The 16,272-nt window shown below is 38.8% G+C and overlaps 1 protein-coding gene across 2 annotated transcripts in view; it reads right to left on the bottom strand.

The window, feature by feature from the left end:
* TANC1 (tetratricopeptide repeat, ankyrin repeat and coiled-coil containing 1) overlaps positions 1-16,272 on the bottom strand; it is a 3,647,153-nt gene that overhangs the window by 234,136 nt on the left and 3,396,745 nt on the right. For both annotated transcript variants that reach the window (XM_044074752.1, XM_044074753.1), the window contains exon 25: positions 10,762-10,894. In XM_044074752.1, coding sequence (XP_043930687.1) covers positions 10,762-10,894 — 133 coding nt within the window. The remainder of the gene's footprint in view (positions 1-10,761; positions 10,895-16,272) is intronic.

Raw genomic sequence — 16,272 nt, forward strand, 5'->3', positions numbered from 1 at the left:
GAAGCAAGAAAATATAAAACAGCGGGGATTGGCGCAGTGAACGGATCTAACTCTCTCTGTTGTGCCCAAAAGGTGAATCTCTCCCATTTACTCTCATAAATTTTTCTCAGAGAGATTTGGGGATGAAAAAAAATGGCGAACAGGAGAGGAAATTCTGGAATGTCTAGCCATCATTGGAATTAGAGAAACCATGTGGTCGATCTGAGAACTGTAATGTCCGGATAAGTCATCCCTGATGGATGTGACAGTAGATCTGGAATGGTGTCCACAGTCCAAGGGAGATACAGTAGATGAGACCCATAGGAAGGTGAACCATACATGCAGAGGTCAGAAAGGAACAATGAGGATTACCTTGCTCTTCACCCAGAGTGCTTTACGAAGAATTTTGGGGATAAGGGGCAAGGGAAGGTAAGCATTTAGGAGACCGGAGGGGCAAGTGTGGACTAGAGCATTCCTCTGTGACTTCCCCTGAGGAGGAATTTGGGCAAAAAACCTGCTGCACTTGTTGAGGAGAGGCAAACAGGTCTCAGCAAGGTTGACTCTATTTGCGAAGGATCATTTTCATCACTGTATGATTGAGACACCACTTATGAGGCATCAGTCGTGCTGATCTTGACAGCTAGAACACTGGATTTCTCTGGTATATGCATTGCTAAAAGAAAGAGGTTAGAGGAGATCACCCACTGCCAGATTCTCACTACTTCCCAGCAAAAAGGGTAAGATCTGATTCCCCCTTGTTGTTGATGTACCACACCCACTGACCTATTGTCTGTTTGGATAGCAACTGTATGTACAGAAAGAGAGTTCTAAAGGCCTACAAAGCTAAGAGGACTGCTCTCATCTCTAAGACATTTATATGCAATTTGGTCTCTTCTGAGACTCACGTGCCTTCGACAGTCCATCCCAAGAAATGCCCCCTCCCCCCATGTGGCCTTTGGGGGAGGAAGGATAAAGGTACAATGCTGACAAACTTTGTCAGACTGGATCCACCAAAGTAGGGAGTCTCTGCAGACTCGAAAAAGTTTTACAGGATGATACAAGGGTTGTCGAAGAATGGACCATTGTACTGAGAGAGTCTACTGGAGAATATGCATGTGAAAATGAGAGGTAGGTATTAAGGTAATTGCTGCAGCTATAGAACCTAAAGCTTTAAAAAACATTTTTGCTTGCAGAGAATGGTGAAAGAAAATCTGTTTGACATGCAGTCTCAAGGTAAGAACCCTGCTTTGTGGTAAAAGAGTGAGACAACTGACAGTATCTAAGCGAGCCCCTATAAACTCCAAAATTTGGACTGGTTGAAGATAGGACCTGGTAAGATTTACTGTGATCCCCAGGAATTGAGATAACTGTAGTAAAAAAAATCCCTGGCTTTTTCTAGGAGATGCCTGTTTTTTGCGGTGAGAAGCCAGTCATCCAGATAAGAAAACACTCAATCCCTGCAGTCTGAGATAAGCTGCTACCACTGCCATGCATTTGGTGAACATCCTGGGGGGCTGTGGTGAGACAGAAGGACAGGGGTCTGAACTGGTAATGACTGGCTCCCAGACAAAAGTACAAATATCACTGAAAGCACCTGTCCATTTTTATGTAACAGTATGTGTCTTGAAGATCAATGGAGCACATCCAGTAAAAGACGAATGGACTGAACCGTGACCATCCGAAACTTGGAGTTCCTTACAAACTGATCTAGATAACTAAGATCCAAAATAGGTCTCAGGTTCCCTGTTTTCTTTGGAATTAAACAGAACCTTGAGTAAATTCTGGATCCCCTTTGGTCTGGTGGGACATCTTGGATGCCTCTTTTGTTTAGCAGCTTTTGAAACTCTGATTGGGTGGAACATTGTGGAGACATTTTCTTTTTTGTGAAGGAATGTCTAAAAAAGGAATGAAATATCCTCTGGATATGATCTTTTGCACCCAGGAATCTTCTGTGATGGCTCTTCTCCAGGCATCTGAGTGCAAAGATACGCGTCCCCAGACTGCCTCCAGAGAAGAACAGTCAGGCAAACCTTTCAGGAGCGGTGAAAGGGTCTATCAGAGAAAGAATCTCAGAACCCCTGGTTTTACAAACCCCCTCTACCTCATGGGTGCCGTCTTCTGTTATTGCCCACTCTGCCTCTAAGAGAAAAATTTCCATACGAGTCTTGAAAAGGTCCTTGAGATTTCCAGAACCACATCTTCTTACCACTGCATTGATTCCTGTAAAAGGGCTCTGTGGGATAGAAAAATGGATTCCCACAGCAGACAAGGTCTTTCCATCTTGTTCAATGCTGGAAAGTCTCTCTTTAATAGCAGGCTCAAAGAGAGAAGATACATCACAAGGGGTGCTGATGAATGATGCTTTAAAGGGCTCCGCAAAAATCACACAATCTCATCCAGGCGTAATGGTTATGGTTGAACTTGCAGCCCGTGAGGAACCTTCAAGCTGCATGAGAGATTAGCCTCATGGACGCATTCGATATAGATTGTAGGGTGGCCAGTTACAAAGAACAAGTCTTCTCATTCTCTGCTGATGTGAACTTAGAGAGTTCCTTAATCAAGTCCCACTGTAATCTAGTAAAGTGTGCCAAACAGTTAAATGACCATAAGGCAAAGATCACAGAAGCATAAACGTGCTTCCCATATCTGTCCAGCTTCCTATATTCTCTATTAGTGGAATAAACAGAGGAGCTTTGTTTAGCCATTTCCTTTCTGGTGGCTGCCACAACAACCATGTCATCTATGGGGATTTCTTTTCTGCAAAACTGCCTATCTTTTGGTGCACCAAGGATTTTCTCTGGATGCAGAGGAACAGGTTCTACATTATCCAGTTCCTTTCATGCCTGGCATGAGACAAGATCTATAAGCTCATCCGCCGGCGGGTAACGCAGGACGTGGATGGGCCAAACCTGAAGGCTTCTAGGAACACAGACTACTACTAGGAAAGGGTTTTGGAGGACCAATCACCTTTCTGGCATAGGATTTCTAGAATGTCTCCAAAGACAACACCTTTGATCTTGGGGATCCTTCCCCTTCATCAAATTCAGTGTCTTCAGTTAACGATTCTTGAGGGGAATTTAAGTGTCACCTTTTGCACAACCTCTTCCAGAGGAACTCTTCAGTGGGGTAGAGGCAAGGAGTTCTCTAACTGGAACTGCCTAGAAGCACTTACGAGATGGCTAACTCTGTGGAGTAGGATGAAGAGACTCAGAGACAGGATCCAAAGAAGGAACAGGGATAGGATCTACAGACGTAAGAGTTAAAACAGTTCTTCGACAGGAAAAAGCCCTCTCCACCACACTGAAGGCAGAGAGACTGGGAGAAGCTGAGGACAACCTCACCTGAGCCGAAAATCTCGCATCAGATAAGCTAGCCCCCCCCCCCCCACGGGTCCCCCGCTCCAAGGGAGGAATTGGAGCAGAGCTGTCCAGTGCTAAGGCTCTGAGGGGAAGCGAGGGCTCGGAAAGCTTCAGAGTCAAAGTCATCCCCAAGATCTGAAGCTGACGCTTCAGCTCTGAGACTTGTCTTGTTCAAGGGGTGTCAGTGCCGAATGGGTCAGGGACATATCTTTCAACAACCCTGGAACATGTAACAATGGTTGGAGTGTATAGACCACCAATGTCAAGTGCTGATGACCTACAGGAATTCACACAGTCCTTGCATGAAACACAGGAGGGAAGAATATTAGTGGCTGGGGACTTAAATTTACCAGAAACAGTCCATATTTTTGCCTCATATTTTTGGTCTGCTCCTCATAACGTTTGTGATTTTTCTGGAGTTTTGAGGCAAATCAGTGAGGACTGAATTCACTAAATGACAGGCATTTCAGTTTCAGACTTCATATCTTTCAGAAAATTCATGGCAACAAAAGACCTTTTATTCTAGCAACGTTCTAAGTTTGTAAGAGCAATATTTAAAATTTGTCCCTATTTTTGGGGCTTTGTCCAGACATTTTGTGCTAAGAGGTTGAAAACTACGGTCAGAGAGACAGTAGGGAGTCAAAGAAGAATAAGGCATCTTCAGATCAAACGCTTCGACTCTTGGAGCTCTCAGATCTGAGGGCTCCGAAACAGTAAGCCAGATCACAGAAGAAAAACTGAACATATGTGAGTAAGGGTTAAGGCTCACAGATATGATGGGCAATGGTGACAGTAAAACGCCCATCCGGATCTGTGCTCTGAGAAATCTTCTCATTATCCTATCCACATCTGCTTTGGAAAGACTTCGGGAGGACCTGATCGAAGAGGAAGTGGATGGAGGATGAGATGGCTTTCTTGACATCTCTTGTAAAAAAGGGAGATCTAAGTCTAGCAGAAACTTAAGACATAAGAGACTGAAGGAGTCGAATTTGCAGATGTCAGATCTGAGTGCTTCGGAATGTTTGCTGGTGGCTCTGATATCACAGTAGTTTGGTGAGACTAGACAGGAAAGTGCCTCCTATGTTCCTTGAGCTTTGTAGAACTGAGACTTTTTTGAGGGGGGCTGAACTCCTGAAGCAGAAGCTGAAGAAGGCGGTGCTGAAGCAGAAAGAAGGCCCTTCAAAACTAGTTTATTGTGCCTGTCACTAATGGCTCTGGCACTGAAACCAAGATAAATTGCAAATGGAGAGTCTAAACGAGTGGGGCCTACACAATAAACACATTAATCATCAGTGTTGGATATGTTATGCCCACAGGAAGTGCACTTCTTAAAACCTGAAGGCTTTTCAACCATACTACTAACATATCACAAAATCCTATATCTAACAGATAAACAGAAAGAAAAAGAAAAAATATATATATTTACAGATATATATATATATATATACACACACACACACACACACACACACACACACACACACATATATATATATATATATACACACACACACACACACACACACACACACACTAAAGAATATATACTACTATTTTTTGAAGGAGGAAAGAAAAGTACATAGAAAAGGTAGCTTTACCAACAACGGTAAAGAGGATCCCTTAACAAGCAAAGTAAAGAAGAAAGAAGATAATACCAATAATGGTAACTAATACCCCAAAACAGGTAAAGAAAGAATAAAAAAATTGCAATAAGTGAGTAAAGACAGGAAGGGTTATAGAAAAGTTATATAAAGGCAAAGAAAAATTACATTCTGAAGTTATTACTCATGAACTTTCAAGAAATAATTTCCCTGCGCTCGAGAGAAGGCAATCCTGACCGAATCATTAGAGCGGCAAACAAAATCTGAGGTAATGCAGAGGAGTTAAGAGTCGGATACAAGAATCTAGAGAAAAGCAGTTGAGATGGATCCGAGACCCATACAATGAGGAATGAATGAAAATGACATTATCAGATCAGCAGAATTATAAAACTGATTGTGATGAAGATCATTCCTTTGTAACAATTAATAGAACACATATTACTGAATTAGAAGTTGAAGATTCTTCAAATCTGGTCAGAAAAGATATTCTTGTCATTAGAGATTTAATTATTAGAGGAACTGATACTTACACCTGCAGAGAAGATAACTAACATCAAGTAGTGGTATGCTTGCCAGGAGCAAAAACAGAAAATGTGAGACAAGACTTGCCTTAATGTAAAGAAGTATGGATTTGTTTTTATTCATGTCAGTGCAAATGATCTCATCCAGAAGCATTCTCTGACTGTAAGTAGGAAACTTCCAGCCCCCTTAGCATAGTTTGTACAGGTGTTAGGACATATTTTTCACAAATCACATACAGAAAAGAGAGATAGGTCACCATGAATGGAAAGAGTTTTTGGGAAAAAATGTCCTGTTTTAAAAAATGGAAATGTGTAAAGCATCTGAGCCTAATTTTGGACATACATATCTTCAGGAAGGATGGCATGCACCTGTCAAGATCAGGGAAGAGAATTTTTGCAGCAGATATTTTGCAATATTTGACAAACATAAGGCAGGATTTTTGCCAGGTCAACAATTTAACAGTTTACAGACAGCAACATTTGATGCATCTTTGACAGTTGCTAAAGCTAGGAGAATTAAAAAAATTTTTTATTGGAAGTTTTGCTACGTTCCCATAAGACTGATGCTTTTATTGTTTGAAAGACATGGTTAAAGAACAATGACTTGAAACCAGTTCTGTCAGGGTATAAATATTTCTACCTAACAGACATTAACAAAAACAGGTGGAGGTGCTATGATAGAGATTAAAGATAGTTATGAGAACTGTGATTATTACATGTTCAATGATAATACCAATACTTTAGATTTTGTAACTGTGACAATAAAGACAACCTTGGAACATGTATCAATTGTTAAGGTGTACAGACCACCAAAGTCAAGTGCTGATGACCTAGAACATACAGTTCTTACCTGAAACACAGGAGAGAAGAATAATACTGGCCGGGGACTTAAATTTACCAGAAATAGACTGGAATAACCGATTCAACAACATTAGTAAGGAAATTATTCACAACGTTATGTTCAAGAACTGCTTCAGATTTTAAAACAGCTACCAGGGAATAGAACACACTAGACTTTCTTTGTGTTCCTAAAGTTGTTACTGTTACTTCATGTCAAATTTTACCACCAATGATGTGCAGTAATCATGGGGGTTTATAAAGGCTAATTTGTTGCTAGATAATTATGCCAAACTGAAATATAAACCAATGCACAGAAGATTAAATACAGATTATATAGAAGCAAAACAGTCACTATATAAAACTAATTGGAACAATGTGTTTAGTGGAAAACTGCAGAAGGAACATGGAAAGTTTTGAAAGAGAAATTAAGTGCAAAAAATCAAAAAAAAAGTTTAACATCAGGATCTAGACATGCAATATCAGGATGATATATTTCCATATCAACAAGATACCTGATTAAGGTTAGAGACAAAAAAATGTAAGAATGGAAAAGGGGTCAAACTACAGCTTTGAAAACTGAAATAAACAAATTAAGCACAGAGTGAGACAAGATCAAGAAAATTTTGAAGAAAATTGACAACCCCCATGATCACTGCACATCAGTGGTGGTAAAATCGGACAAGAATTAACAATAACTTCTTTAGGAACACAATGTTTAGTATGTTTTGTTCCCTAGTAGCTTTTTGTATAATCTGAAGCAGTTGTTGTTAAAGACAATGAGCATAATACAAAACCATTTTATACATATATAAGATGTAGAAGGAGTGAAGACATACAAATTGATAAACAGTGTATAGATTCTTAAATTTATTCTCAGACACAACAGATTATAGATATATTTACAAAATCTTATGCAAAACAGTTTGGCACCACAAAGAGATGATACGTTGTCCTAGTGACATCCAGATAGCCTCAAATATTTAAATCAAATTAGATTATATTGAAAAAAAACTACGCAAACTGGATCCAAACAAAGCACAGACAGGAGATGGAATTGGTAATAATGACCTGAAAACACTTCAGCAATAACTTACAGTACCATTATATCTATATTTGCTAGGTCATACAAATATGAGGAGACTACTCAAGATTGGAGACGTGCGCTTATTAAACCTGTCTTTAAGGGAAAGGGGAGTAGGACAAACCCAGAGTCACACAGACCCATAAGTCTACCTTCATGTTGTGGAACAATAATGGCGAAGGTAAATACTGGATATGTTATTGTCAGAATTGGAAAGGTTGGGACTTGAAAACATTTATCAGCATGCAGATGTTGAAAACAGATGTAGTGCAACCTGCAACATGATCTTCTATAACAATATAATTACAGCTATGAATGAAAATTTGTGATGCGATTTATATAGATTTAAGTTCAACATTTGACAGGGTTATACAGAAAACACTAATCAGTAAATTAGACCAACTAGTTCTGATGTACTCTTGATAAGATGGACAGCTGCACGACTTACACAAAAAGGACATGACAAGTATCATACACCAACTGGATAGGTGAAATTCTTGGATACAGTCAGGGTGTCCCACAGGGCTCTGTCCTAAGTCCACACTCCTTTAGATTATATCTTTAAGACCTATCTTTTTCATCTGAGTTGTTCCACAGTCTGCATGCAGATGACTTGAAACTGAGTACACTGATTACATGGGTTACAGATGGGGTATATGTCTGCAAAACAACTTGACTAAACTGACCATTTAGGAACAGGAGAATAATACGCTGATAAATACATCAAAAACTAAGCATATGAAATTTGGAAGACATAAATTAAAAGGTGAATATTTAATACAGCATACAGTGATTGAACCTGTAGATTCATTTAACGACTCTGGGTATATGGGCAGATCCAGCTTTGAGTTTTTCTAAGCATATCAACCAGCTGGTTAATGGTAGTTATAGAACTATAGGTTGTATAAAAAATATAAAGTCTAAGAAATCAGAAAAAATGAAGTCAATGTTTTTTTAATTACATTAGACTCAAACTTGAGTATGGAATAACAATATAGAAACTTTACAAGAAAACAAACACGAGCAAACAGGAAAAAGTACAATGGAAATATACTAAGGGCATCCTATGGGAGCAAAAATTTAAGTTATTATGAAAGGCTAAACCATCTAAAACCTATACAGTGTCTCATAGTCATTTAAGAGCAGGTCTTATTCAGATATACTGGGCATATAGAAACAACTATCTCTGGGAATGTTTGGGGTTATCAAAAAGTAGTACAGAATCAGATAACTTGCATAGAAGATTATTGATTTAATAGAGATGGACAGACATATTAAGATCAATAAAAGAAATAGACTACAGAAAGTCAGTAAATCCCAGAAAGTTAGAAGTCTGATAGAACCAGTGCTGGATTTTCATTTAGGACCCTCCTATTTCTTTCTCTTTGCCTATACTCTGATATCAATCCTTGATAGGGAGGGCAATCTCTAAGCAGCAGTACAAATAAGTTCTTGGCCTCTTCCCATTCTATAACCTTTCCCTCTGTAGTTATCTGCTCCCAATAACTTGGTTCCTTTGCCAGTTTTCTCCAATAAATTCCAGCCCATTGTGCCTTTTGTCTGTATCCCTAATTGCAGTTATCCCTATCGGCAGAATCTCCTTTCTCTATTCCTGTGTTTGCTTAGTTCTTAGAAATCTTTCTATTACTTTATGAATAGAATATTCTGTATGATTATTGTTATTCTCCTTAAAGGTCTGCATTCAAAATCCCAGTCTGTCCTTGTTTCTTGAGCCACCCCCATTTTTATCATCATCTCTTTACACTTTGAATTATAGTTTTTTTTTAAGGCTATGTATATGTTAACTGTGTTGCTCTGAAATACCTCTTCAAACCGGGTAATCCCAGTCTGCCTTGTTCTATTAGAAGAATAAGCTTATCCCAATTGACTCTTGCAGTCTTCTCCTCCCAGAGAAAATCAGCTCTTTATTAATTGCTAACCACAACTTCTCCTCTGCTTGATAAAAATATGCCTGACATGTATAAGACTAAAGGGAATAAAAACAGTTTAACTGCTTGTATCTTACTATCAAAATCCAAATAACAGAGCTTCCATTTTTTCAGTTTTTGCATTACCTTTTGTTTAGTCTCTTTCCACATATCCGTAGCTGCCACTCCAGAATAATTTTTAATTCATACTCCTAAATACTTCATTTTATCATGTCCCCACAAATATGAATATTGCTGGACCAATTTGTGTGTGGATATATAATTTACCACTATCGCCTTTGTTTTAGCTTCATTAATTTTGCATCCCGAAAATATCTGAAACAGTCTCAAAATGTTCTACAACACTGTGATGTCCATTTCTGGTTTTGTCAGGTATAAAATAATATTATCTGCAAATAGACAGCTTTTCTTGACTCTATACCAGCTTTATCCTTGAATTTCTGAGTCCCTTATTTTCTTTGCAATAGTTCTAAATATAATGCAAATAACAAAGGGGAAAGAGGACACCCCTGCCTGGTTCCTCTGCTTAAGCAGAAATTTTCAGAGAGGACCCCACCCAATTTAATTTCCCCCCTGGATCCCTCATACATCCTTCTAATCAACCTTATAAATTTATCAGGGAATGCAAATGCTTCCATTGTTCTACTTATAAAGTCACAGCTTACTCCATCAATTGCTTTCTCTGCATCAAGACCCACCAACAAAAGTGGTATTTTCTTACGTTCTGCTTCCCTCAGGATCATGAGTGTTCTGTTAATGTTGTCAAATGTTTGCCTCCCCTCCACAAAACCACACTGATCCATATCTATCAATTCTGGCATCACTTTTGCCATTCTTTTAGCCATTATAGACATAAAACACTTAATAATTATGGTTTAGTGTTGAAATGGACCCGTATGAAGCTGGATCTGATGGATTTTTACTCTCTTTAGGTATTATAGCTACCACCACTTTTTCCAGGATGTCAGTAATTCTCCTCCTCTTAAAATACTGTTAAACCCTTCTAGATCTTTATCAGCTAGGAGGGAACAAACTGTTGGAACACCCTGCTACATTTGCAACACATATGAGAACACTGAATACTTTAATACCTGTTCTGCAATAAATCACTAACAGGTTTCATGTTTATTTAGCTTGTATGATACAAATTGCTAAGATATAAAAACCAGTTGAAAAACTCAAATGCTTTGAACTTTAGATCAAAGCGTCTTTCTATGCTAGAGTAAGTCTGATATGCTCACTACTTCATATTAAAAAAGATCTTTATTTAGTAAACTCATCTAGTGACTGCATGTGAAAAAAATTAAAGCTTCATAGTAAATAAATGAAATTAAGATTTCACACTGATATGTGTGTGTGTGTATATGTACACATGCACATAATATTGTATAACCTTATGCACTAAACTTGTGTTACAGATGGAATGTTTACCTAATTTAGCTCCTTTCCTAAGGAGAGTCACCACCACAGATGTATTCCGGCATCCAATTGCTCTGTCCAAGGGACGCATTCCACTGCAATCAACATGCTCAATCATGGCTCCTCTTTCTACCAGATACTGGACCTGTGCGAGAAAACAAAAGTACTCTGTTTATTAAATTCTGTTAAAAGTTAAACCCAGTGCACAGAACCATATTACAAAGTTGATCATAGAAGCAAAAACTCTACAAACAGATAAAATAATCACACACATATATATATAACAATCAAAACAGTGTTAAGAAATAGTGTATTAAGTCATCATATTAAAGAAACATTATGCAAAGTTAAAAAAAGTCAGAAGACCCAGAAAGGATAATTGAAATGCTAAAACAAGGGAAGAAAAATAATACTAAAAACAAAAAGTGCATGCTGCATTCAAGTACAAAACAAACGAGGCTGAAGAAAAAAAAGGTAAGGGAAATAATGCCACTCATCTGCTTATAGGTAGGAGAAGAATAAAACCACATATGTGACCCCAGGTTAATAGAATTTGAACAGAGGCTCAGGCATCTGTTATAGATGGTGAGGGGGGAGGGAGGAGTGACAAGGATTAGCCTGCTCACCTCTGTTTGTATAGAATGGCTGCATATTAGCAGTTAATTAGGCAAAGCCACCCCGTAAAAATCCTTTATCTGAACATATTCCTGAAGGGCTGAGTTATTAAAACATTGGGAAATAAGAGACTCAACCCCCACTAAAAATCATTTCATGTGTGTTTGAAGGGCTGACTCTCTAGTACTACTATTTTAACAATATCAGTTTATGAAAACTGTTATAAATCCAAATATCAAACCCAAAACTACGTATAAACAAGTATGCCCTACTAATAACAATAAAAAAGGCAGACTAAAAACAGGGCTATCAGAGTCAATATGCATCCAATGAGCAGAAGTGAGGAGACCATCCTGCAGCAGTCTTAATGTCTGTAACCTAAGCACAAAGAACCTGGATGGCAGGAGGGAGAGAACATATCTTGCAGCAATAAACCTACAAACTGAACATCAAGCCCCTAACTGTCTGCTCAAATGGCCAATCTGCAAGAGCCCTAAGGCCAATTCATTCCTCCCAAGGGCCAAGGCTACTCAATGGGAATGGTGCTGTCATACTAGTTACTCAATGGGAATGGTGCTGTCATACCGGTTGGGAAGTTGGATTTTTAGCTTATGCCATAATTGATTCCTACTCACACATCCAGTAACATGCTCAGGGATTCTACTGCAATGGGTCTTAACAACAGCATGTTTCCTGCCTTGGCAAACAATGTAACACACTCAGAAGGCCTACCCCCCCAAAGAAAGCAATTTCATGCAATTTTCATGTCCAACAAAATCTAAACCTGGAACACCCACACCCTCCCCCTTACAGAATTAAGTAAGATAATGTCATGGCAGTCTTTCTCCCTTCCCAAAACTATCTCCTCCAGTGCACAGGATGCTAAAACCACTTCATCTAGATGGCAGTCAGGGTTTTATCCCAGCTTTTCTATTAATTCTGTACCTACAGGTACAACCTAACTACAGTCTATTACAGACTATCATAATCTTGTAATCTAATTTTGCTGGAAAATGTAAACTGTTTCAGAACTACAAGCTATTTTTTGACAGTTTCTACCAACAGTTCTACATTGGTATTACAATGTGCCAGGCTGAAAAGATGCATTATACCATACCTTCACAATGTGGAGTATATGACTTTTATTTAAGATGACAAAATGTAGTCTATGTCTACAACATGACTTTGTGTTGCCAGTACATCAAAAGAAAAATCATACACATTTCTCAAGAAAAAAGTATTTTTTTCGGTTGTAATATTACATGGTCCAGAAGCCACTATCTGAAGCAACTAAACTGGTGGAGTCAAACTCAGCACAGAGTTGCATTTATATCCAGTCTTATGAGCATTCTGTGCCAGAGTATTTATTTATTTTATTTTATTTTACATTTGTTGACTTGGCTAGTCCAGCTGGATATATGTCCATTTTCAGTGGAGGCCCGGGGAGAAAAGCTCCACAAATTACAACAACATAAAAGGTCAATACAAAGACAATAACAGTATAATTTAATAACTTCCTGATAACTGTCTCATGAAAAGCTGAAGTGGAACTGGCATATGCTTTTTTACACAGAAGTAAGAAATGTAAGGGTTCATATCAGAGCTGGAACTACAGAGTGGGCTGTGTGTGTGTGTGGGGGGTTTATGGGACGGATGTCCTGACCATGAGCAGGCATACAGTACCAGTGTTGATTATAAGCCGCAAGAATATTACAGCATCATAAACAAATGGCAACATTTGTAGTCATGGCAGAAGTGCTGAAACACTCAGTGTGTTACAGTAACTGTAACAGGTTGCTTGCTATAGTTAAAGGAGTACAAAATAATTTTTCCATCAACCTTAAGATGACATTTGAGGTGGAGAGGAGCACCTGTTTTGGGAACTACACAAGGCATCAGATGACCCAGCTATATTTCTGGTTCACATGCTTTTCACGATCACAGACTATTTTTTTATTATACTCCATTTCCACTGGAAAGGGTAACATGACTTCTACTCATGATGCAGAACGCAGCACTGACCTAGACTGTATCTTTACTGAGCTGTAATATCATTAAAATTAGAAAAGTACAGTTTTGTACCTACCATAAATGTAGATGTTCGAGTGTCTTCACTGCTGCAGTCATTACACTTGGGTTATCCTGCTGTCAGGCAGACCCGCAGTCGGCCTGAGTTCCAAAGTCTTGTTCTGGCGTTGGTTGCTGTCGCCTCTTCCCTGACGTCAGTGCGCCAGGGGTATATAAGAAGCAGCCAACGCCATTTTCTTCAGTTTTTCTTGCACCAGATGTCAGGTGCCCCCAAAAATGGTAGGCAATACATATTGCTAATAAAACATACAAAAAAGGTAAAAATAAAACCTTCAGCAACCAGCAAATACACCACATAGGTAGTATAGGTTAGTCCCAGATAACAAAGAGGGGATGGCGGGTGGGTAACCTGGACTGCAGCAATGAAGACACTCGAACATCTACATTTATGGAACTGTACTATGTTCATCTTGTTTCACTGCTGCAGTCATTACACTTGGGTAGAATCCCAAAGCTGAGTTTGGGTGGCTGGCTCTATAGAGGATTTGGTGTGGCTATGAGGCCTTGCAGCACTGCAGTGGCAAAGCCAGCTCTGGATCTAGAATAAAGAGGCAAATGGTAATGCTTGGTAAAGGTGTGGACTGAACTCCAAGTTGTAGCTTCCAATATATCTTTGGTAGGTACTCCTCTAAGGAAGGCAGTGGAAGTGGCCGTTGCCCTGGTGGAATGTGGTCGAATGTTACTAGGTACAGGTTTCCCATGTTGTGTGTAGCAGAACCAGATACAGTGTCCTATCCACTTTGAAATGGTCTGCTTTGAAATAGCCTTTCCCTGTGATCCTGCAGCATATGATACAAACAATTGTTCAGATTTTCTGAAAGCTTTCTGAAAGCTTTTGTTTTGTCCAAGTAGAAGCGCAATTGCCTGTGTATGTCCAAGGAATGTAGAAGTCTCTCCCCTTTATTCTGGGGATTTGGATAAAATGTTGGCAAGTGAATAGTTTGGTTAAGAGCCACACTGGATACCACCTTAGGCATAAAGGTAGGGTTTGTTCTTAAAGAAACCCTGTCTTGGTGGAAAATGATGAAAGGCTCCACTGCCATTAGTGCCTGCAGTTCTGAGACTCTTCATGCTGAGGTTATTGCCAGAAGCAGAGCAGTTTTCCATGGTATATATTTTATTTATTTTATTTATTTATTTATTTTACATTTGTTTACCAGGCTAGTCCAACTGGATACATGTCCATTTTCAGTGGAGGCCCGGGGAGAAAAGCTCCGCTACAATACTACTTAAGTAAAAATAAACAATAATGTACCAAAAAATATAAAGAAAAATAACATACAAAATAATAATAGAAAAAAAAACATGTACTTTAAGCCTACGGCAGGATGTAATAGCATTTGAGTACAGTAAGAGGTTTAGCAAAGTAAAAATAGAAGTAAAGAACTTAATTACTCTATTACAACTTCATAAGAAGTTGAAAAATATTTATTTATGCCTTTATTACATATGGAATAACAGAAACAGTTATATAGAGGATAATTTAGAGTGTTAGATATAAGAAGAAAAAGAATGGGTGTAAAGAATCAAAAAAGAAGGAGGTAAGAATGTTTAGTCAGGGTTATTGCAAGAGCAAAGCCAGTGGTTGGATAAGAAGAGTTTTAGTTTAGTTTTAAATAGTGGGAGTGATGTTTGAGTTGTGAGGTCTTGAGGTAGTTGATTCCATATTTTACCAACCGAGTTGGAAAATGTGGAGTCACCTGCTGTGTTATTAGATAGAGAAGTATGAATCAGTATTTTGTTAGAGGAGCGTAGGTTCTTCAGATTGTTATAGGGTTTTATGAGGGTGGAGAGCATTGGAGTGTTGTCAGGGTGGTAAAGGGCTTTATGGGCAATTGTAAGTTGGTTAAATTGTATTTGATGGAGTAATTCTAGCCACCCTAGTTTTTTAGATTGAAGCAATGATGAGTCCTGTATGGAGAGGCTGTAGCAAATCTGGCAATGTTGTTATATGATGTAGCTAGTTTGTTAAGATTATGTTTAGAAAGATTTGTATAAATAGGGGAGGCATATAATAGGGTAGATATTAAGTGGGTTCTAGCTATTGTAAGCTTCTGGAGTAAGGAAAGATTTGATTCTATAGAGAGAACCTAGTTTTCTGTTAGTCAATTTTATTGTAGAGTTAATGTGAGTGTCAAATTTTAGTTGATTGTCAATTGTAATACCCAGGAGTTTGGTGGTTTGGTCTGGAGAGATAAGGGTGCCATTGTTGGATGCGAGTGTGAAATTAATGGAGTGAGACAAGTGAGTGGGAGTAAAAATCAGGAGTTTGGTTTTCTTTGGGTTAAGGAGGAGACAATGATTAGAGAACCATTGCTCTATGGTAGTGAAGGTGTTTTGTGTGAGAGAATAAAGTTCAGACTGTGTTGGGGCTGAGGAAATGATGGTTGTATCATCTGCATACTGAATGCAAGTTGATAGGGGAGTGGCTAGGTGAAGGTCATTTATAAAAATAGAGAATAGTAGAGGACCTAAGATAGAGCCCTGAGGGACTCCTATAGAGGTGGGGAGGAGATCAGAGAGATGGTTATGCCAGAGTACTGCCTGTTTTCGGTTGTCCAGATAAGATGTGAACCAATTTAAGGCTAGATTGTCAAGAGAGAGGGACTTCAGACGATGGAGAAAAAGTTGGTGGTTGACCATGTCAAAGGCTTTAGACAGGTCAACGAAGAAGGCTGAGGAAGGAGTATTATTGTTGCGGTTTTTGTTAATAGAGTCGATAAAGGATAGTAAGGCTGTAGTAGTACTATGGAATGGGCGAAAACCATGTTGGCACTTAGCTAGGAGGTTGTGGCTTAGTAGGTGATTTAGTAACTGTTT

Source organism: Protopterus annectens, chromosome 6.part0, assembly GCF_019279795.1.
Source record: "Protopterus annectens isolate FY-2018-M chromosome 6.part0, PAN1.0, whole genome shotgun sequence".
NCBI lineage: Eukaryota > Metazoa > Chordata > Ceratodontiformes > Protopteridae > Protopterus > Protopterus annectens.